Source organism: Berghia stephanieae, chromosome 1, assembly GCF_034508935.2.
Source record: "Berghia stephanieae isolate SIO BIC M18660-M18661 chromosome 1, UCSD_Bste_1.3, whole genome shotgun sequence".
Lineage (NCBI taxonomy): Eukaryota > Metazoa > Mollusca > Gastropoda > Nudibranchia > Aeolidiidae > Berghia > Berghia stephanieae.
The window spans coordinates 7,081,214-7,103,444 of NC_088360.1; the positions used below are offsets into that span (position 1 = coordinate 7,081,214).

Below are 22,231 nucleotides of genomic sequence, written 5' to 3' on the forward strand. Positions count from 1 at the left end.
ATTTTGTCACCAGCAATGCACATTAAATAATCACTTACTTTTACACTGTCTTTATACACTGCACCCTATGCCACCATCTTGAATTTTGTCACCGGCAATGCACATTAAATCATCACTTACTTTTACACTCAACTTTATACACTGCACCCTAAGCCACCATCCTGAATTTTGTCACTGGCAATGCACATTAAACTAACACTTACTCTTGCCTTCAATTTTAAGAACTAATGAACATAACTTGACTTCAGTGACTACGTTTCAGATAATGATCTAGATTTTACATAAAATTGAAGGATCCCCTCTAAATCCGTTTTATGAAAGCTAGAAGAAATGTTGACAAATTTTTTTATCAACACCCGTCGTCTAGAATCTGTCTACAACAAGGCTTAAGATTTTGGCTTTTTTTTCAGATTTTAAACTGAGAGTGTATAAGGTTGGACAAATCCATTTTTTCCAATAAAATAACAGCTTAAATTATCTGTAAAATTAAATAATAAACTAATTTCTTATTACATGAAAAAAAGGAATCCTTGCTTTCATTCTATTAACTGTAGTTTGTCGCCTTCTGACCTCCCTCTATAAATATTTGAAGACCTCCAATGGGTGCACGTCAAGACTCAATTCGCAATCTCTAAACTCCCCCTCAGCAACTCAGATCGACAAAGTCAGGCACTCAATTATAAGCTTTAGTAAGACTAGCAAGAAACACTAAAACATTCTTAAAAGGGTTAAAACTTCTGAATATTTTTCCTTTTACTGATTTCTTAAATTATTTGCCTATTATATTTCTTAGTTGTTTTTTGTTTTCCAAATGTAAACTGTTTGGAGCTTTCATGAATGCTCTATATCAGTGAACAATATGAACAAAAAACACCATTCATTAGAATATAATGAATAAATAACAATGATAAAATGGAATAGATGCTTCAATTATATTCATGAAGACAGATAGTGGCCATTTTGGTGACAAAGGAGAAACCCGAAATGTCCACGTCATGTTTTCATAAATTCAGTTGAAGCTTCTATCTATTCAATTCTATTATTGTTATTTATTTCTTCAAACTTCAAGCTTCAACATTTGCATTGAAACTGACAAATAACCATTGATTCAGATAGATATGAATTATTTTGGTATAGATCACAATTTTTAAAGAATCTATTTTACTCAGTAACAAATATATGGACCGAGTCGCATATAATGCGATATTACTAATGAATAAGTGTTAAAATGTAATATACTGAGAATATCTAGAAATGCACCACTAAAAGCATAATTTTATATTTAAATATTTCATAAAACTTTAAGACACTCAGTTAAATTATCTAACCATTTAAAACAGTCCACTTTTATGTTATTCTGTTAATTTTGAGCCACTATCAAATATCACCTATGTTCTGGGATGGGTATGTGGCAATAGCAAGGTTTGAGAAGAATTGATTGGCCAATTGTAACTCAGGGGAAATAAAAGATAATCCAGAGATGCATTTTTAAACGTAGACAGTATATTTCCATGTCGTAATGACGATTCTTCAAATCTAACATCTACCTATTTGTGTTCATTTTTTATTGCAGCTTATGCTACTTATTTCACATTATTTCTGCAATATAGTACTCTTTGAAGTGGCTATTTGAAAAAATATGGCATAGAAACTTGAAACTTATAGGTCGCTTCAAGATATTAATAGTCTGATTCAAGAATGAAGTGATTCTTAAAACATTGATAGAGGAAGTACTGCAAAACCATTTCAAGTGGGTATGTCATCTGGAAGGTCTGACATTGTCCTTGTGTTGGGGAATCCATAGCTGTTATTTCCTTTACGATTCTCCCAGTAAGCAAAAAGGGTCCCGACAGCAAACAAGATGGAGAGAGCTAGACTAAAAACCTGAAATTAATGAAAACAAATATCAAAAATCTTAATTTAAGTTATGAAATGCTGAGCTTGAAATATTCGCAACTACATTGGCATAATTGTAATTATTAGTCATGCATGTGAGTGAATTAGGGAACAAGCAACTATGGTGATGTATTTCTTCAGTCATGGTTATATTATGTTTTAACTCTTCGCGTGAGTACGATTAGTTTTCTCTTCACCACCATTTTAAATAATTTAAGATATACAGTAGAAAACTAAATCAGGAAACTTGAGAAAAGGTTAGGTAAATTTTGCTTTAGAGCCAAAGCAACCAAATCTGATGGCTACATCTCCAATTTAGGTTTCTTAATTCGGCAAATGAAACCTTCATGTTGAATGTTTTCAAAGCCATTCTTTGTTTCTTTTGAGGTACTCCTACACAGTTGAATAAGAAGTCCCATCTCTATTTTAGCAACCTGTGAGCAGACTGACAAGTTTATAAAAAATCATTCTTAAATCTTTAAAAATGCAGCTTCCTAAATGGAGTGTACAGAATATTTGAGTAAACTGTGACATGTTTTGCGAATGTCATGAAATTGAATATAAAGAAATTAAAGCCTTAAGGTTAGACCCCATTGCTTTGTTAACTGAATCGATGAAGGCGATGACTCATGCTCCATACTCATATATTCTTAACACAAGTATGCCAATCTTCAATACTGTAACCAAATAAAAGATATATAAAACGACACAAATATCTATGCAGTCCTTTAGAGCTATTAGGCTCATGGAACTGGAGTTTCTTTTTTATCTTGCAAAATAAAAAGAATTAATTCTTTACTGCCAGTTAAACACTTCCTTCATGATTTACTTGTTTTACTCTTCTCATAACAACCAATTAATCGTTTCAAACTCAATCTTACTCTTACCAAAGCAGCAGATAAGACGTGAAAGGATAGTTCTGCCTCCTTCACTGCTATGGAGTCTCCAAGATTGGAAAGTGCTGATCCCATCAATATAGAAGCAATGAACATCAGGATAAAAAGAATGGCATTCCCACATATATCCTGAAATAATTCATACAATTAACATTGAACCATTTCACCCAACTAAGTGGTGACTATTGATGTATTTTGTTCAAAACTCCTATAATGATGAAACAAACGTTTGCTAAAACGTGTGCTGTGTCATGTTTTGAGATAATCAGATTCCCTTTTAATGAAAGAAATAAACTTTATCAGTGCTTTTCATCAAGAACTGTTCAACTGTGCAGTTCTATGCCTGTGTCACTCTTAGTTTTAGGGAAAAATCTTCTTAGTATTTCAATTCAGACTTTTTGATAACCTTTTTGAATGTGCATGTGTGTTTGTTAGTAAAACATTATATAGCACTTTTTAATGGATGCTACAATGGATGAAGAAGTAGAAGAAGAAGACGAAGAAGAAGAAGAAGAAGAAGAAGAAGAAGAAGAAGAAGAAGAAGAAGAAGAAGAAGAAGAAGAAGATGAAAAATAATAATAATAATAATAATAATAATAATAATAATAATAATAAATAATAATAATAATAATAATAATAAAATAGATAATAAGAAGAAGAAGAAGAAGAAGAAGAAGAAGAAGAAGAAGAAGAAGAAGAAAAAGGAGGAGGAGGAGGAGGAGGAGGAGGAGGAGGAGGAGGAGGAGGAGGGGAGGAGGAGAAGAAGAAGAGGAATAACAACCATTATTATCATCATTTATTATTATTATTATTATTATTATTATTATTATTATTATTATTATTATTATTATTATTACCATCATTACCATTAATAATAATCATTATTACCAGCCTTATACATAGATTGATGAAAAGTTTAGTCATTATTTCAAACTTAAACAATGGCATTATTGTGACTTTTTCAAGCCAGTTACTTCATCCTCCCCCCTCCCCAAAAAATGGAAAAATTAAACATTATAAAGTCACATCAATTTTAAATATTTAACGGCAGGGTTTGCTTTTATCTTATGTCTCCAAAGTTAACCTGATAGGTGATGAGATAATTTCTATGAGTTAATGTTAGAAGGATCAACACAGATACCTACCACTTGAGGGGATATATTCCTTGGAAAGCGTAAACATGTGTGGAACAAGACTCCTCCCAGGTAGAACAAAGAAAAGAAACCAATGAGAATGGTGTAAAAGATTTTCCCTCCTTCGTTGTAATCTCCATGGTTTAAATCTGAATATGTCACACTTTTACTGTTCCAGCCAGCAGTCAATGCCACAATCATCACTCCAAAAAACTGTGTGTGAGCGGGTGGAGTTAACATTAAATTTACTTTAAGAAACAATAAAGATATAAATGAAAAAAAACAAAAACGTACCAAACAAAAAAAATCACACGAATAAAAAATGCAACATAGCTCTACACAAGTCAACTATCTCTTAAATAGTGAAAATAAAAAAGTCAGACAAATAAAAAGAAAAAGATAAAAAACTTTTGAGCGTTTATATAACACAATGTCCATTAAATGTGCTTGAAGCATTTTCCAAGTGGTCCTCAGCCAATAGTAACAATTAACACATAGGACGAGACTTACACCTGCAAGGTAGTGAATTATACCGATGATGTCATTATCTATAACGGGTGTAACTGATTTTGACAAAATTTTATAGGAGAGATAAAAAACATCTTTACACATGCTTTTGATTAAAAAATAATATCTATCTGTAATGTGTTAATATGCACTATCGATAATAAATCTAGGCATTCCAAATGAAAATGAGTAGGGGATTGCTGAAAAGGCTTTGTGAATGTAGACATTATTAGAACTATAAAAAAAACTCATTCAATTTTTTCCCCAGAGAGAATGACATTGTCGATATTTGGGAGGAGGGGTGTTGACAGAAACAACACTGTGAATGGCCAGGTGCTGATTTTATATATGGGAATGATGAGATAATTAATGTGAGTAAAGATCCTTTACCAAAGATTCCAACTTTAAGTCACCCGCAGCAGGACAAGAACCTGGGACCTACAGGTCAGGTGCCAAGTATCATACAAGACCACATTTCAGTAGGATGAGAAACAAATCAGTTATCTTAAAAAGTTGACATTTACAAATCAAACTCAACATCATTAAAAATCTTGTGGGTTTCTTATGAACCATTCTCAAAATTCATTTATTTACTAACAATAAATAATACAACACATTTATCAAAAGATTTTGTTTTTCTTTTGAATAGATTTTTGGAGTTATTAATTTAAGAACTAAAATGAAGGCTGTGTTATCCGTTCTTCCCTCATTGAGCTACTTAAGACCCAAAGGGTTAAAAGAATGCAACAATTGAAACTCTGTGACAAGTTACATGGTGGTGGTGCTAAAATCGTAACCCAGTTTCCCAAGTTTTTCCAACAGGTTCTAATCAGATTCAATTTTAATCTTGGTTAAGATTGCATGTCATCATGATATAATAAAATGTTTTGAGAGTGAATAAATCCAATCTTGGGAAAATCGAAATTGCAATAATAGAGATGTAACTGTTGTAAAAAAAAAAAAAAAAAAAACATTAAAAAAAAACCATTCTTTGATACATAGTGAATGATACTGAGCCATACAAATAGTGATAGTGACAGTGAATAGGTCCTGGGCTTGGGTCAAAGTCAAAGCACTATATTCGTCAATTTCACAGGAAAGGCTTTGCTTCAAACATACAAAAAAAAGGCTGCGGCTATTCAGATTCGAGTCTGAATAGTTTTCCATGGCTATTTGGACATCAAAACTCAAATGCGCATGCAATCAATAAGTTCTTTGGACTCAAATTTGAATAGCCTTCCCAGGCAGGAAATTTTAAATTTATTTTAGTTATTGGCAATTACATACAAATTGATGCAAATTAAAATAATAATGTTATATTCTATCAACAAGCAGTCTAAACCTGCTTTATTTGACGAAAAAGACGAAATCATTGATCAATTGGAAGTCCAGATAAGAAATTAGTAATTGAGGCCTAAATGAAAAGCTTTTCTAAAAACTTTACCCGATGTCCAAATAAAATCAGGACAGAATAATAATAATCTGATAGTGTTAAACAAGCAACAATCCTTCGACAGGAGGAAGTAAGGATATCAGCTGTGTCAGTCTGATATGGATAAAACAGAAGGCAGTGTCTACGTACACGGTAACCGGGCATCTAGTCTCAGGATCTACGTACACAGTAACTGGTTTGCCACTACAATACAAGCAATGGATGGATCTCTCTCTGTATGTGTGTGTGTGTGTGTGTGTGTGTGAGAGTTATTTAAAAAAATCAAACAATACAATTCAACCCATTAAAGGCGAGATTCAAGGTTACCGTGTATAAATATTACCGTGTATGATATGTAGATCCTGAGGCTAGGTGCCCGGTTAGTAACGAAATTAATGATAACAAAATATCTGCAATATTCCTCTTTATAACGAAGTTATGTATCTTTAATTGAACCCCCCTAGAGCTGTTAGTAAAAGCGAACGGCATTTCAAGTCATAACTTTCTTGGGCGAGTTGGGTCACAATTTGACTCCCTCTGATGCTGCTCACCAAACTGCCTACAGTTACCGTGTACGTAGACAATCCGAAAACAGAATTCCTTCTGAACTATTCTTTTGCTTTCTTTCAGTTCCGCAGTTCCACCCTTTGCCTACTGCCTAAATACTGTCTCCCTTCTGTGTGTTTGCGCACACACATTCAAGTTCAAGATACTTATGGCACGCACATTGGAGTTTGAGTCCGTATAGCCAAGGGAGAATATTCAGACTCTGGAGTCCGATATGCCACAAACAATGCTCACCTTCAACAGTAACCCATTCCCTCAGTTGTAACAACCTATTGCTTCATACTCATGTTCACTTAATCAGAGTACGAGCATTGTTCAAACTCAAACACTGCTGTTGCAAAATTGCATGTGATAATGTTTTTTTGCATAGCTGCATGCATTGTCACTCCGTGTTTTGTGAGACACTTTTAAATATTATCTTAATAAATATGTGGTGTTGTTTATTATTAAATCCGCTTACCAGTTGAGTTACCCGTAGCGAATTTTCAGCGTTCATCATCAATCTTGCTTTGTCAATAAGAGCCATGTTAATGACGATGCTCTAAAAACTGGAATATAAACGAGAGATTCAAAAATATATTATACTTATAATGTAAGTCTTGTGAATCTGATATACCAAATACAACATCAAATGTGCTTAAATTTTACTAAAACAAATAAAACATGAACACAGAATGATCGTTTCAGTATTGTATACACTGCTAGGGCTGCTGAAATAAACCGGATGTTGCCATTGACGAAATTTTGACTGAAATAAGCCAAACTGTTTAAGCCACGGGATTGGAAAAAAAAAGAAAACAAAAAGATAGCAATTATAAAATTATACAATAGGATAGGAGTGGTTCCATTCAAAATTTCGTCACTAATTGGAATCTCCCATAACAATTTATTTAATGAATCAAAGGATACATTTTAGTGCACGATTTTTTTTTTTAATTTCTGACTTTTAAATTGGCAAAATAAAAAAAAAAAGACTTGAAACGATATTTTCACCTTCTATCGATTCCGATTAATATTCATTTTGTTCTTATTCTGTTTTTGATTTTTAAAAATCATGTTAAAAGATATTGACTGTATCTTTTTAATTTTAATTTTTTGTTTGATGGTAAAAACTTTTTTTTTTTTGTTGAATTAAAAATTTAAGAATAAACAGTTTATTTCATTACACTAAAATCGATATATAAATGATATATTGATTTATAAGATGACATTTATTTTTTAGTTTGGAATTTATTGCTTGTTAAAGAAATAAAACACGGATCATATTTTTTCTCTTTCAAAAAAATATATTTTCGGATTTCAGAATAATTTTGAAAATATATTGCAAATTAATTAGATAAAAGCGAAACTAACAGTGTACTGATTTCATCGGGTTGCTAACATTCCTTCAAATGCGCGTCTATGTGAACGAAAAAACGTCAAGACCTGGTGCAGAAACCACTTCAGATACAATTTCTTATTGTGATAGTCCGTCTATTCACGGACTTAAACAGTTAAAATATGCAGCTCAAACATATGAAAACTTTACTCCCACCAATGGTAATTATGTCCATTTCTCTTGTAATTCAACAGCGAAGGAAAAAAAATTCGTTAAGTTAGAAATTAGAGCCACTGATGTTTGAGTCTGAGTGAGTCTGAATGAAACTATCTATCGAGGAATAGGAATGTATTTCAATATCAAATGCCACCCCAATAGATCATGGGTTTAGCCAATCAGTTACTGAGATGTGACAGCCACGTATTTTACAGTTTTCTCTCTGATGAGATTCATCTTAATCGAAATTTGAATTTATCATCTTCATTTTCTACACTGCTGTTGCTCCTCTCACAAGTAGACAGTAAGACAGTAGACTAGAAGAGTAGAAGTATAAAGTATGAAATGTAAATTTAGCAGAGAATATAAGCACTATATTGTTATCAGTTTCATATTCATATATATTTTTTAAAATATCCTATATAAAGAACAAGACTTAGTTATTTGTTTCATTTCTCAATGAAAATGATGAAAACGACAAAGATTCCTTAGACATTATATTTACACAATACATGACCTTATTCAGACATTATGTTGACATGAATTTATTCAGGAATCAATATCTGATGTTAGTTTACTTATTTTTTATCTTGCTTGACGATCAGGTGACTTATTTAAAATGCATGCTGCATAGTATAGTACCATACAACCTTATCTAGAAATCCCTCTACCATTCTTGTATTCATGTCTATCTAGCACCACCTACCCGTTTGGAAGCTAAATATTTGTTGTATGTAATATTTTATTTGATATGTTATCATTGATTTACAGAGTGCCTATACTATATTCGGTGCACTGTGTGGAGCTTTACATTATACAGTACATCTCGGACTCACCAAACTAGCTCGGTCAATTTAAACAGTTCTTTGTTCTTTGTAAGCATGGTTCATTGGAATCTAAGTTCCAGCGCCTTCATCTCTTTGATCTCATTTTATGCCCTCCTAAGCATCCATGCATCAGCCCTTTGTTGGATCCTACTCCTTCTTTCCTTTCTGTTTATCATTTTCTCTCTGTACTAAGCACTCTGTTTCACTTATTGAAAGCTTATATAATTCAAAACACAATGATTAATGTTATGTAATTTTTCATCAATAAAAGTATCAGTGGTCAAATCAATGCAGGCTTCCTACTCTCGTTTGGGCCTCCACATTGTGGTTTTCAGCAAATCACCACACTTGCTTTTCCCCAATTAACTCAGGTGTGAATTAATTACTGTTAATAAATAGTGATGTGCCTTCTTGTATTACTTCCACAAACTATATATCAAATTGGTGATGTGTGCTGTATAAAATGGACATTTGATCTCACGTGACTCTCTCTGTTGAACAAGTGTAGATTTTAAGAATTGTTTAAATTTTTTATTTTCCACACAGGATGGTGCTGCAAAAATATGTGCCGTTGCTCATTCATTGAATAATCAGAAATTGGCAGTATGTACATCAGACAGGGTTGTCCTTCTCTTTGATGAGCAAGGGGAAAAAAGAGACAAATTCTCTTTGAAACCTGCCGATTCGAAGGTACGTATTTTCTTTTTTTTTGTTCTTATTTTTTTAGCTCATACAAAAAAGCCAGGTATCTGCAGTAAATGTACTTTTGAATCAATTTAGTTTATAGAATTGAATGCAATTTAATTTTAATAATGTTTTGTCCGTTTTGTATTATATTGTTTTTTTTTTTAATGACGTTATCTTTGACTATTTAATTTTCATGCATTCAAGACATACAAAATGGTTTTTACTCTGCAGTAACTGTAGTTAGTGATTGAAGTTAAGGCACAAGAAATTTGGATTGGAAAATACACAACTTGAATTTGTTTTAGCCAATACAGCTCCCTTTTTATTTCTTTACATGGAGGGTATTTTTTAATAAAGAGCACTGCATTTTTTTGTTTATTCTTTGAAAAGATAAACAATCATTAAGCTTTTTCTTTTCAACAGTATGGGAAAAAGAGCTATACAGTGAAAGGCCTGGCCTTTTCCAGTGATTCATTAAAACTCGCTGTTGGACAAACAGACAACATCATTTACGTTTACAAAATTGGAGATGGTTGGTAAGTATGCTTCTTTTTTTATTTGGGGAGTAAAATGTTTTGTTAATGTACTTTGGCTGTTAAGTTAGATTTTGAAAATTGTTTTGCCTTAAATACTTAAAACAAAAAGACTACTTCTAACTATAAGAGTAACAATGACAATAATAGTAATAATAACAATAATGATGATGTTGATGATGATGATGAATTTGATGATTAATTATGTCTAGTTTATATCTCAAGCTAATCTAACCCAATAGGCTGTGATACAAGATAAAGATGTCATATGCATCTTGCAAAACTGAATGGAATGAAACTTTTTATATGTCTGTTTGAGGGAATAAATAAATTTTTAAAATACATTTTAAAGCGCATTGTGGGTGTGGAAAACTTGACATACTGTATAACAGTGTAATACCTGACTGTTAACAGTGTTGTCTCTGTCGGAAAAAATTGTAATATCACCTCACAGGTGTCATCAGGACCCCTTGTAAAGCACTTTGAGCACGTTTACTGGATATTGCGCTATATAAAAGCAATTTTTAAAAAAAGAACATTTAAACTGTAATTAAATTGACATAATACTTGTTTCTCATGGAGTATTACATAATTCGTATATGTGCTTAAAATAGGGGAGAAAAGAAGGTGATTTGCAATAAGTTTGTACAACAGAGTGCTGTCACCTGCCTGATTTGGCCTCCTGATCAACCGATCATCTACGGACTAGCAGATGGAAAGGTATGTTATCAAAGTTATAGGTTATGAACTGTCTGTCAAATATAATTTTATCGTAATATATTTTGTCTTTTTGTTGTTTTGTTTTAAATTAAAGAAATTGGTGTAAATGAACTGTTTATTGTTTGATAGCATTACTTGTTTTCCAGCAGATTTTTGTAAGTCAATATGATCCATTTGTATGATATTAAAAACTGATCTCGTTTTGCTTCTGAACTGTCTGTCAAAAATCATTTTATCTGTAATACATTTTGATTTTTGTTGGGTTTTTTTATAGATTAAAGATAGTGATGTAAATGGACTGTATTTTTTTTGGTTTTTTTTTGGTTTTTAAAAAAATAAATAATAGTGTTCATTACTTGTTTTCCAACAGATCTTTGTAGGTTAATGTGATCCATTTGTATGATATTAAAAATTGATCTCGTTTTGCTTCCCCCCTCCCTTATCCCCCCCCCCCCCCCTCCACACACACACACACACACAAAGGTTCGTTCTGCCAACACAAGGACCAATAAATCTGCTACAGTTTATGCAACAGAATCTTATGTTGTCTCCCTTGCCGCCAAGTAAGTTTTAAACTTATTTTAATACTGATTCGTTTGGTTCATATTTTCAGTTAATGGACCATGATGACATAGCATAAACATCACAGGAGCTAAAGTTGTACTTGGAAAAGAAGATTAATATATAATATGATGGAAGGATCAATCAGAGCCAGTAGTCATTGCTGTATTTATACTTGGATATATATAAATACATATATATATATATATATATATATATATATATATATATATATATATATATATAAATATGTGTGTGTGTGTGTGTGTGTGTGTGTGCATATATGCGAATATGTGAAACTATTGATGTGAGTGTGATGATTAAGAGTCTATAAAACATCTTAAAAGCTAGTTTGTTATTTGTTTTCCTTTAAATGCATGCATTATGAATTCACAGTCCATCAGGAAAGGGGATTTTATCTGGACATGCTGATGGAGCAATTATTCGATATTTCTTTGATGATGAAGGCTCTGGTGATTCTCAGGTAGGTTGAAAGAGTAACATGGTCTACGTTCAATCGATATAAGAGCAAAGTAAGGAAGAGGTTTAATTGTAAATAAATAACTTTTACTTATAATTAAGAGTATACATGATGTAATTTAAACTCAGGAGTTAAAGAAATTAGAATATTGATTTACAGATCGTTCAGTGCTACTTGTCATTTTATATCCTGGTTTTGTAATGCATAAGTCCATTTACTCGAACAGTTGCATTCGCCCATATAGCATAGTTACTTTAAAGATCCATTTTAGAAATTTACAACATGAATTAGACTAAGAGAGTGAAGAAAATATCATGTATTTTACCTCTTTTCCCTTCAGCTTCTTGTTGAGAATCATGATTCCTTGCACTCTAAAGGCAATTTGTTCCTTAAATATTGAACACATTTTATGATTGATGTGGTTCAGATTTTTATCTTACAATTTCTTCTATTTTTTTTTAATATTCCAAACAAAATGACTCATGTATTTTAATGTTTGATTTTAGGGGAAAGTTGCTACACACCCATCTCCCCCTTACGCATTAGCATTCTCTCAAAATGCCATTGTTGCTGCTGGTTGTGACAAGCGAATAATTGCCTATGGACGAGATGGGCGAAGCTTCCAGCATTTTGACTACAGTCGTGAAGATAATGAGCATGAATTTACTGTAGCTGTATGTTCACCCAGTGGACAGAATGTTGTTGTAGGAAGCTTTGATAAGTAAGTGTTTGCAGCTTTGATTATTGTGCAGCTTTTAGGACACTCGTTTTCAGATCAGTATATTCCAGGTCTGAGTCCCATACTGTTGAGTAAAAAAGGTTCTTTACTCATATTCTCTCACTGTACTCGGGTGTAAAATGAGTACCTGAATTCAACAGCATTGTTTTTGTCGTCAAAAATTGTAATATTGCCTTACAGGTATCATGTTTTGTCCTACATGTTGGTCAGGGGCGTCATGTCAAGTGGTAATGCACTATTTGAATGATAATTTATTTGTTTGGTTTTATTTACCTCCTAATCTGTTTGTGTTCATGCATGCTTTATTTTTTGCAATAATAAACAATATATTGTAGTTTACAGTACAGAAACAAAGGTGATTTATTAACTGCTTAGATAAGTAAGATTATGTAAAAATATGATAACCTTGCTGACTTGATTAAAGGGAGAGAGATATTTCCACAGGATCTGGATTTTACAGGTGTTTTTGACATCTTTTTTTCCCCTAAGTAATAACCTTTCTCATTTTGGTCTGCAATGATGAAAGCGACTTTAAAAATAAAAAGTATACAAAAGAGAAAGATGGTTTATCACAGACCTGCCGTTCATACCGATTAATCGGTATCATACCGATTTGCAAGACCTTTTTTTCGTATTTACCGATTTCCCGATTTACTTGCCGATCGTACCGATTTCACCAAGTGACCAAGGGCCCGCAGCCCTCCACCCCTCTCTTTTACGTTTACTTTGTGCTTTACGTTGCACGTTAAAATTTTCAAGTCTCGTGAACTTTGACCCGTCCCGCGATACCTCGATAGATCACATGACGTAGCGAGCCTCTTTGTGATGCCCTCACACAGATAGAAAACACACACGGCGCGTTATTTAGTTTTCATTTCCTTTGTGAAGCGACAGCGAGCTGTACTGGTAAACCACCGCGGTCCCTGGCTTCTGACTCGTTACCAAGTGCCACCATCTTTAAATAAGTTAGTAGTCTGATTGCCAGATTGGCGTTGTGCGTGCCATTTTGGGTGTTGGGGAAAAATAAGGGGGGGGGGGATAATTGGATAATTTTACGTCTCATACTGATTTTTTTCCCCAGATACTGATTTTTTTACAATGTCATACTGATTTCCTTTTTCGTGAAGTGGCAGGTCTGGTTTATCATCAAGTAGATTATCTGGAGTTTGATAATTTCATCATGACACTAGGTGACGATGATGGAGGTCTGAGAATTTAAATCGTTTTCATGATTATGAGTATTCTTAATAACTTTAGTAATTGTTGAATCATATGGCGTTTTTATAAATGGAAATTTTTTCATATTTTGTTAAGTAATGGTTTATTTTGTTCTACAGATTGAGAGTTTTGAATTGGAGTCCTCGTCGTCAGATGTGGGAAGAACCAAAACTGAAAGAAATTCACAATCTTTACACAATCACAGCTTTGTCTTGGAAAAAAGATGGATCACGGGTTGTTGCAGTAAGTCCTGTTGGAAGCTTAAAGAACATGGAGCAATAATATTTATAAACAAAATTTATTGTACAATTAGAGAACACCAGCCAAATTGTGAGGAGTTTACTTACATTTTAAGAGGACTTCATGCATTGGGTTACTTGTTAAAGAGAAGGAATGTCTGAAACTTTTGAATTTAAGTTATTTACAATACAAAAGATTTACTTATCTAACATGGGCTCGGATATTTTTTGTTAAAATAGTTATTTCCCTCTCTGTTTTCAGGGTACATTATGTGGAGGCTTAGAATTGTTCGACTGCTGCTTGAAAAGAACTTTGTACAAAAACAAGTTTGAAATCACACATGTAGGAGTGAGCCAGGTCAGTTTTGCCATGATTCATTTCTTTATATGGATGTTGTTGTTGTTGTTTATTCTGTTGTGTTATAATAAGTGATTTGAGGTGCTATGATAAATACTATGAGGAATTATCTTAAGATTTCAAATTTTATTAAAATCATCACTAGTGCATTTTGTTGAATTGATTTAAGATTGATTTTGATAACTCAATGTCTTTGATGATATTAATAAAATGAAATAAGTAGTAATAAATAAATAAATGATTTATTATAATTATATTATCCTCAATTTTCGTATTTTGAAAAATCACTCAGTGCTATTGGTTGCTATCAGTTAATATATCAACGCTTCTTTTTTTTGGGGGGGGTTAAAAACAGGCCATTGTGAAAAATTTGTCCAACAACACCAAGGTGATGCTCAAATCCCATTATGGCTATGAGATTGACGAGGTTCGAATTATGGGCAAAGATCGCTTCCTTGTGGCCCATACATCTGACACTCTCCTCCTGGGTGATATGCTCACCTCAAGACTCAGCGAAGTTCCTTGGCAAGGATCTGGAAGTGAAAAATATTACTTTGATAATGAGAATGTAAGTTTTGTGAAAGTTGAATTAAGTTGAAGTAATTGAGAGCAGTCCACTCTTTCTTTAATATTTTTAGTTGGCCAAAACAATAAGATGACATCGTTGTTTGTTTGTTCTTTCTTGGGTAGGCCAGATATTCCACTATTTTTCCATTATTAATTACAATAAGTTTTACTTTAATGTCTTATTTAAAGAGGTCAACAAGCTGTTATGAATATTTTTCAATAATGTAAATTAATCCAGTTTTTTATTCGCATTTTATTTTCTATTTTATTTATTTTCTTTCAACCATGGCATCTGTCTTTCATCTCTTTTCACTTAGGTTTGCATGATTTTCAATGCTGGCGAATTGGCGTTGATTGAATATGGTGCTAATGAAGTTCTAGGATGTGTGCGGACTGAATTCATGAACCCTCATCTTATTAGGTACTCATTACAGATATCATGTACATAATTTAGAACTTATTTCTTTCCCCTCAAATTTGGTGGAGGCAAAACATTTATCTTTTGTTTATAATGAAATTTAAATACCTCATTGCCATACTTTTTGTATTTGATATCTACAATCTGATTGGCGATTTGATCATTTATTATTACTTTGTCCTGGTCATTAAAAAAAAGAAAACAATTAGAATTTTAAACTCATTATTTTCAACAGTGTCCGTTTGAATGAGAGAAAGCAGAAAGGTGTGACAGACAACAAAAAGATGGCCTATTTGATTGATTTGAAAACTGTTGCAATCAGTAAGTTTGATTATAAATATAACTATTGATAGGTTTAATTGAGCAATGAATCAATTCAGTATTTTAAAAATCAGGCTGTCGTTTTCCTTAGCTCCTAACCTCCTCCCCTCTCTCTCTCTCTCTCTCTCTCTCTCTCTCTCTCTCTCTCTCTCTCTCTCTCTCTCTCTCTCTCTCCCTCTCTCTCTCTCTCCCCCTCTCTCTCTCTCTCCTCTCTCTCTCTCTCTCTCTCCTCCTCTCTCTCTCCTCTCCTCTCTCTCTCTCTCTTCTCTCTCTCTCTCTCCCTCTCTCTCTCTCTTTCTTTCTTTCTCTCTTGCTTTTTGATTGGACACCATACTACATTATTCGTACTCATCTTGAGATGTGGCTTCATATAAATAATGCTTTGGATATTTAACAATAGGTCCTGTTTGCTTGTGTTTATCGCATCATTCATCATCATAATCTCCACTTCTTTCCAGTTGACATTTTGAGTGGACTGAATAAAGCTCAGGTTAGCCATGACTCAAGAATTGACTGGCTTGAGGTAATAGTATTATTCTATTCCAGTTTTATGAGCTTTAAAAAATAACCATAGACTGCCCCGTCAGAAAATACTATAATTTTTTTTTAAATGCTTATTGATAATTGGTTTGGATGAATCACTCAGAATATAAGAAAAGAAAAACTTTGAATGCATATTCAATATTTTCTTTATTTCTAAAATAGTGGCTCCCTATATCATTTTGACTTTTATTATGTGGAGTGGAGTGGCTCGTATACAGCAAATTTACAAAGACAACTAAACAAAAATATAAATTAATTTAAAAATTCTTTCAGGATCATCCAGATCTCACAGATGTTTCTTGCATGTTGCCATGTTGCATATTTTAGTTCTCTGGCAGCAACATATAAACTTTGCATATCAGAAAAATGCAATTTGGATATCAATTGATTATAGAAGTTGTCTGTGTTTTGTTTTTGTTTTTGATCAAAAAATTTCTTTGCTTTACAGCTGAACGAAACTGGCCACAAACTCCTCTTCAGGGACAACAAACTGAAGGTAATTATGTAAATTAATAATGATATTTAGACTTAATTGCTTAGTTAGACATGATTGAACTTATCATTAGCAACATTATTTACCATTGAAACACTCTTCTTATAAAATGAATAATTGTTTTAACCATTTATATTTTTCAGCTTCATTTGTATGACATAGAAAGCCAACAAAAGAGCAGCATTCTGAATTATTGCTCTTATGTTCAGGTAGGACTATAATTCCTATAAAATGTTATATATAGAGAGTTTATTCTAAAGAAAATTTGTTCCCTCATTCTTATTTCTCTGTCAAATTGTATTTTTAAAAAGTGATGTTTACTAGCTACAGAGCCGCATTAACTTTTTTGATTGTAAAGAAATCAAAAATAAAAATTAATTTTCATGATCACCAGCTGTGATGTGGTTGCATGATGCAATGCATGTGATAATTAGTCTTAAAGTTGTATTATGTTGGAGCCTAATTGACGCTTAAAATCAAATGCCTTCATTGAGATTAAGGAGTTTTGCTTTTTGAACACAAAAAAGATCATTCAAAGATCACACTTAATTTTATTCATTCAGTTCATTTATGCATAATATCAGATTGACACGGTGGATCTAATATAGAGGAGAGTAAAATCCATGAAATGCGGACAATCCGATGTGTACTTATTTGCTGATAACCCTAATTGTTATGGTCTTTTTGTTGTACTTGAAACACTCTCAAAGCAACGCAAAATATTGTCCATTACAACAATGTAAAAACAAGCCCATAATTGCATTCAGCTATCAGACCTGCAATTATGTGCACCAGGGGCAATCGTATGATCTATTTTTACATTTTTCACTTCCTTAAGACGTTTTAAATTCAAGTTTTATATTTTGATTTTTGTGAATCTGAATCATTTAAAAAACAACATTTTCGGTTAGGAGGATAATATTTTAAAACATTTATTTATGAGTAGTGTTGTTTAAGCTCATAAGATACTCTTTTTTTTTCTAGTGGGTACCAGGCAGCGATGTTGTTGTGGCTCAAAATAGAGGCAATTTGTGTGTGTGGTACAACATTGAATCACCTGAGAGAGTTACAATGGTGCCCATTAAGGTAAATATCATCCCCCATTGGGTCTTTGTTGACAGATTAATCTCTCTTCTCCCCTTATCCTTCGGCTGCTTTCTTGTAATATTTGATTGTTGATAAAACCTTTTTGGAATGCAAGGTTTAGATCCTTCAGAGCCGTTAGGCCCATGGAGCCGAAGTTGATACTGGGTTTCTATACCATTAGATAGGAAAAAATTGCTGGTTACCCTTTGGATTGGTAATAATCAATCATAAAGTGCTTCCTGCCAGATCTAACAAAACCAGTGACCTAATGATTACAAGAATGGACAGAGGTGTCAGAAAAAAATCACTAAAAATATCAGTCTTTTTGTGCATGAAGCAAGTGCTCGACCACTTGAATTAGCAGGAGCTCTGAAATGATTATGTGACCCACTGAATAATTTCTTTTCATTCTGCCTTCTTAGGGAGACATAATTGATCTAGAGCGTAAGGATGGCAAGACAGATGTGCTGGTAAATGAAGGTGTGAATACAGTGGCATACACACTAGATGAAGGGTTGATTGAGTTTGGGACTGCCATTGATGATGGTGATTATGGCAGGTATGTTCTATTCATAATTCTCAATGCAGATTAATAGCAACACTTATTTCAATTCAGTTGACGAAAGTTAAGATGTTATAACATTAAATGAAAATATTGCCACATTTCATGCATACTGTTACTTATTGATTGATTTTATTGGGTCTGATTTTTTACATTATAATTCATTCTTTTTCATTTAATTCTAAATGTGTCAGCCATAGTAATGCCCTTCTTAACAAAATCAGTTTTAAGCCAAAGAATAAAACTATCAAATAGGGACGCTAGAAAAACGTTGGAATTTTGATGAATTTTCATTATCTGTTGGTTCACTTTTGTGGTTGATGCTATGAAATTTAAAGAGTGGAAAAACACTTATGTAGCTCTACTCACGTATTTCATTTCCTCTACTCGTTTTTATGCTCCATCAACAGCTGAGTCACTCTCATTAGCTGAAGAGAAAGAATAAAATTTTCTCTCTTTCTTACACCCCAACCCCCTCTGATATATACGTCTATTATTCTTTATTATGTTGTTTGTATTTTAAAAGGTCATTTTACTTGTGTCCCGCTCTGGGCAACACAAAGTTGAGTCCTTGGAAATGGCTCTTTACTCACATTCTCTGACAGTACACAGGTGTAAATTGAGTACCTGGCCAGTATCAGATTTGTCTTTTTCGAAAAAAAATTGTAACATCACCTGTCAAGCCTCAACTAACATCTATGTCTCATCTAACATCTTACGTGTTGCTGTTGGCTGGGGACTCTTTGTAAAGTGCTTTTAGCAAGTTTTGTGGATTTTGCACCATATAAAAGGTCTTATTATAAAATATTGTTTACTTTATAATTTTACATTCAGGGCTGTTGCTTTCCTCGAAACTCTGGAGATGTCATCAGAGACAGAAGCCATGTGGAAATCTCTGAGTAAAATGGCTTTGGAAGAGAAACAACTACATATTGCAGAACGGTAAGTTTTTGGCAATAATTGTAAAAGTATTCAATGCTTCAATGTTTTCCTGTTTTCCTCACAACCTATATAGTTTTTTATTTATTTATTTTAAAAAATTTTAATTGATAAATGAATTAATATTAATTACACCCCTAGAGCACTTAACGTTAAAAAATGCTCTTGGTATCAAAGAAGATAGAAAACAAAAGATGTTTTAATCTATGTTCCATGTAACTTTTCAACTTTTTTTTTTTCTTTGTAGCTGCTACTCTGCCCTTGGAAATATTGCCAAAGCAAGATATTTGAAAGAAACTGTGGCTATTGCAGAGGAAGTAGCAAGACAGACAGTAAGTATTCCGTAGATTAAATAAAAGATATAAACATACATATTTGATCAATCATATCTTTTATAATTTATTTATTATAGCATTTAGCATTTATTATAATGCTGTGTGACCCTGATCTATAATATCCATTATAATAAATGCCTATTTAATTTTTGTACCCAGGGTGGTGATGGTTTTCAGCACTACAAAGTGAGAGCCCGGTTGGCTATTTCTGACAAGAATTTTAAGGAGGCCGAGTACATTTACCTTGAAGGGGTGAGTGTCAATAGCAATTCTCCCCGCAACTTGATTTGAATATTTCTTCTTCACTGAAATTTTCTTCATTCAGAGCCATAGACCCATGGAGCCGGAGTTTATCCCGGTTTCTATAGCGTGAAATGGACAATAGCAATTGCTTGCTACCCTTTGGATAGGACGCTAGTCTATCGCAAAGTACTTTCCATCAGATCTATCAGAGCCAGCTACCCAATCACTGCTGGGATCACTGTCGGTCCCTTTTCTTGTGAAGCGAGTGCTCTAACAACTGAGCTAACGGGACCCCCTCAGTGAAATTTAGTTAAACGTTACATTTTATCCAAATTTTAATCATCTCACAGTTAATATCAGATTCTATTATAAATCTCTTGGCTGATAGACTTACGAAATGGAAGACAGATCATTTAAAGTCTTTTTCTTAATTCATTGAACTGAAGCTGACACTGACTTCAACATTGTCACAGCCTTTAAAATCCCCGTTATGTGTATTTTAATTTCAAGAACCTGTGATATTTATTTTTTGTTCCAAATATTTGTGGTACAATTTGTGGATATGTAGATAGTTTCATCACTAAAATATCAATGAAAAACGTACTGATTTCTTTAAGGAGCAGTTTGGGTCTTTTCTATAAAAAAGAATTACTTATCTATATTGGGCGATTTTGATCAATTTTGTATTGTAATTATAGGATAAAAACAACAGTTTTGGTGAAAAAATTATATTATCTGTTTTTGATACCTGTTTCGTGTCCTAATTTGGGGGTCTGGCATCAAGAAGTATTTCAATCTTGTGGCGAATTTTCCACAAAATCTAATGGAGGAATAACCTCCATCTTCTTCCCTCTTATCAACATTGTAACATTTTATGTCACCTTAGAGAGATTTTACAGGTTTTGCTTAAAGGATTTGTATTAGAACATTACAAAGTTGTAAAAGGTTGCGAATTCAAATTTACTGACAAATTGATATTAGAAAAAGTATAATTTGGATTATAAGTCAAAATACACATACCTTATCAAAAAGATTTCTCTGTGGTGATAACTGCAAATTTTTAGACAATTTCATGGAATAGATTCTGAGAAATATTTGACACAGTCTCCCATACCCCTAGAAAAATGACATTTTGAGAAAAAGACAAAATAATTTTCCCTTTTTTCACACTTTTCTGACCACTTATACCCTTTTCTACCTTGTTTTTCGTACCTTTAAAATATGTTTTTGAGGAGTTGCATTTCGATAACATTATTTCTAAGGTAATAAAATATTGTTTTCCATCAAATCTCAAAATCGATTTTTTAAAAGGATTTTCCTATTAATTAGACCCAAACGGCCCATGTCATTATGAGCTAAGTTCTAGGTTACATACTTTACATCTTTTCGTCATAACATCATAATTCCACAGAATCACGTGAATGAAGCCATTGAAATGTATCAGGAAATGCATTTATGGGACGATGCCATTGAAGTCGCTGAGGCAAAGGTGATTATTGTTTTCAAAAAATGTTATCTATAGATCTCTTATTAATATCGCATTTTACTTTTTTTTTAACCCTATGTTTTGATGCGATTATAATAAAGCTAGATAAATTTCAGGGTAGAATTTTCATTTAACTCATTAAAAGTTTATATCAGGAATTGCTTTGTTCAAAACAAAAGTTCAATTCAGTAAATGAAACAAAGTAGGTAATAATATAATTGTATCCTTACAATGCAAATAAACAATCAGTGGAAAGGTAAAAAGTATGAATGAATTTCACTTTAATATTTATAAGTTTTGTATTACAAAGATGTTTGTAATGATGGCCTGAAATTTAAAACAATAATAAAAATGATCTTTACTCTGCTTTTAGAAAAATCGTACAAAATTCTTTTTCATCCATCTGCTTTTAGAGTCACCCTGAGCTGGAGACTTTAAAAAAGAATTACAACCAATGGTTACTGGAGACCGGGCAGGAGGAGGCTGCTGGAGAGGTGAGGAGGTTAAAATATTGTCGTCCCTTTGAACCAAAAGACACATGGGATCTGTTTAATTTGTTTTTTTTTTTTACAGTGTGTAGTTGAACAGTAAAAATTGCTTGGATTGAATACTAGTCCAATACAAAGTACTTTTTACCACAGCTGAGTGGACAGGTGGGTCAGAAATAAAAAAATGTTGATGGAGCCAGAGATCAATACTGAAAGTTTTAAGTGTACTTTTGAGGTGAATGGTTGAAGTTAATGCCTATCAATCTTATGGAGAAACCTAGGTTATCAATGATTTTATTTTCATTTTCTTAAATTTGTTAAATTGTTTCAATAACTTGAGTAAGGAGAAAAGAACTGAAGAGATTTTAGCTGTAGTTAGAAAGGGACGTCAATTATATTTTAAGACAACATTTTAGATTTAG

The 22,231-nt window shown here is 32.8% G+C and overlaps 2 protein-coding genes across 3 annotated transcripts in view; one reads left to right on the plus strand and one right to left on the minus strand.

The window, feature by feature from the left end:
- Window positions 1-1,126: 1,126 nt before the first annotated feature.
- On the minus strand, window positions 1,127-7,147 carry LOC144963263 (uncharacterized). The gene is made up of 4 exons (XM_078897136.1): window positions 6,892-7,147; window positions 3,938-4,138; window positions 2,784-2,921; window positions 1,127-1,884 (listed from the first exon to the last, which is right to left on the minus strand). Exons 1-4 carry the CDS (start codon window positions 6,955-6,957, stop codon window positions 1,747-1,749), a joined length of 543 nt encoding a protein of 180 aa, XP_078753262.1. The 5' UTR covers window positions 6,958-7,147; the 3' UTR covers window positions 1,127-1,746.
- Window positions 7,148-7,784: 637 nt separating this feature from the next.
- The window catches only part of LOC144967064 (intraflagellar transport protein 172 homolog), a 36,705-nt gene continuing 22,258 nt past the window's right edge, over window positions 7,785-22,231 (plus strand). The window contains exons 1-22 of one of the 2 annotated variants that reach the window (XM_078903872.1): window positions 7,785-7,970; window positions 9,339-9,482; window positions 9,903-10,015; window positions 10,627-10,732; window positions 11,216-11,295; window positions 11,690-11,777; window positions 12,281-12,495; window positions 13,851-13,974; window positions 14,233-14,328; window positions 14,684-14,896; window positions 15,213-15,316; window positions 15,549-15,634; window positions 16,093-16,157; window positions 16,626-16,673; window positions 16,814-16,879; window positions 17,655-17,756; window positions 18,179-18,315; window positions 19,153-19,260; window positions 19,505-19,589; window positions 19,752-19,844; window positions 21,247-21,324; window positions 21,735-21,815. In XM_078903872.1, coding sequence (XP_078759998.1) covers window positions 7,932-7,970; window positions 9,339-9,482; window positions 9,903-10,015; window positions 10,627-10,732; window positions 11,216-11,295; window positions 11,690-11,777; window positions 12,281-12,495; window positions 13,851-13,974; window positions 14,233-14,328; window positions 14,684-14,896; window positions 15,213-15,316; window positions 15,549-15,634; window positions 16,093-16,157; window positions 16,626-16,673; window positions 16,814-16,879; window positions 17,655-17,756; window positions 18,179-18,315; window positions 19,153-19,260; window positions 19,505-19,589; window positions 19,752-19,844; window positions 21,247-21,324; window positions 21,735-21,815 — 2,271 coding nt within the window. In that variant the 5' untranslated portion in view covers window positions 7,785-7,931. The remainder of the gene's footprint in view (window positions 7,971-9,338; window positions 9,483-9,902; window positions 10,016-10,626; window positions 10,733-11,215; window positions 11,296-11,689; window positions 11,778-12,280; window positions 12,496-13,850; window positions 13,975-14,232; window positions 14,329-14,683; window positions 14,897-15,212; window positions 15,317-15,548; window positions 15,635-16,092; window positions 16,158-16,625; window positions 16,674-16,813; window positions 16,880-17,654; window positions 17,757-18,178; window positions 18,316-19,152; window positions 19,261-19,504; window positions 19,590-19,751; window positions 19,845-21,246; window positions 21,325-21,734; window positions 21,816-22,231) is intronic. The other variant, XM_078903880.1, reaches the window with a different exon arrangement.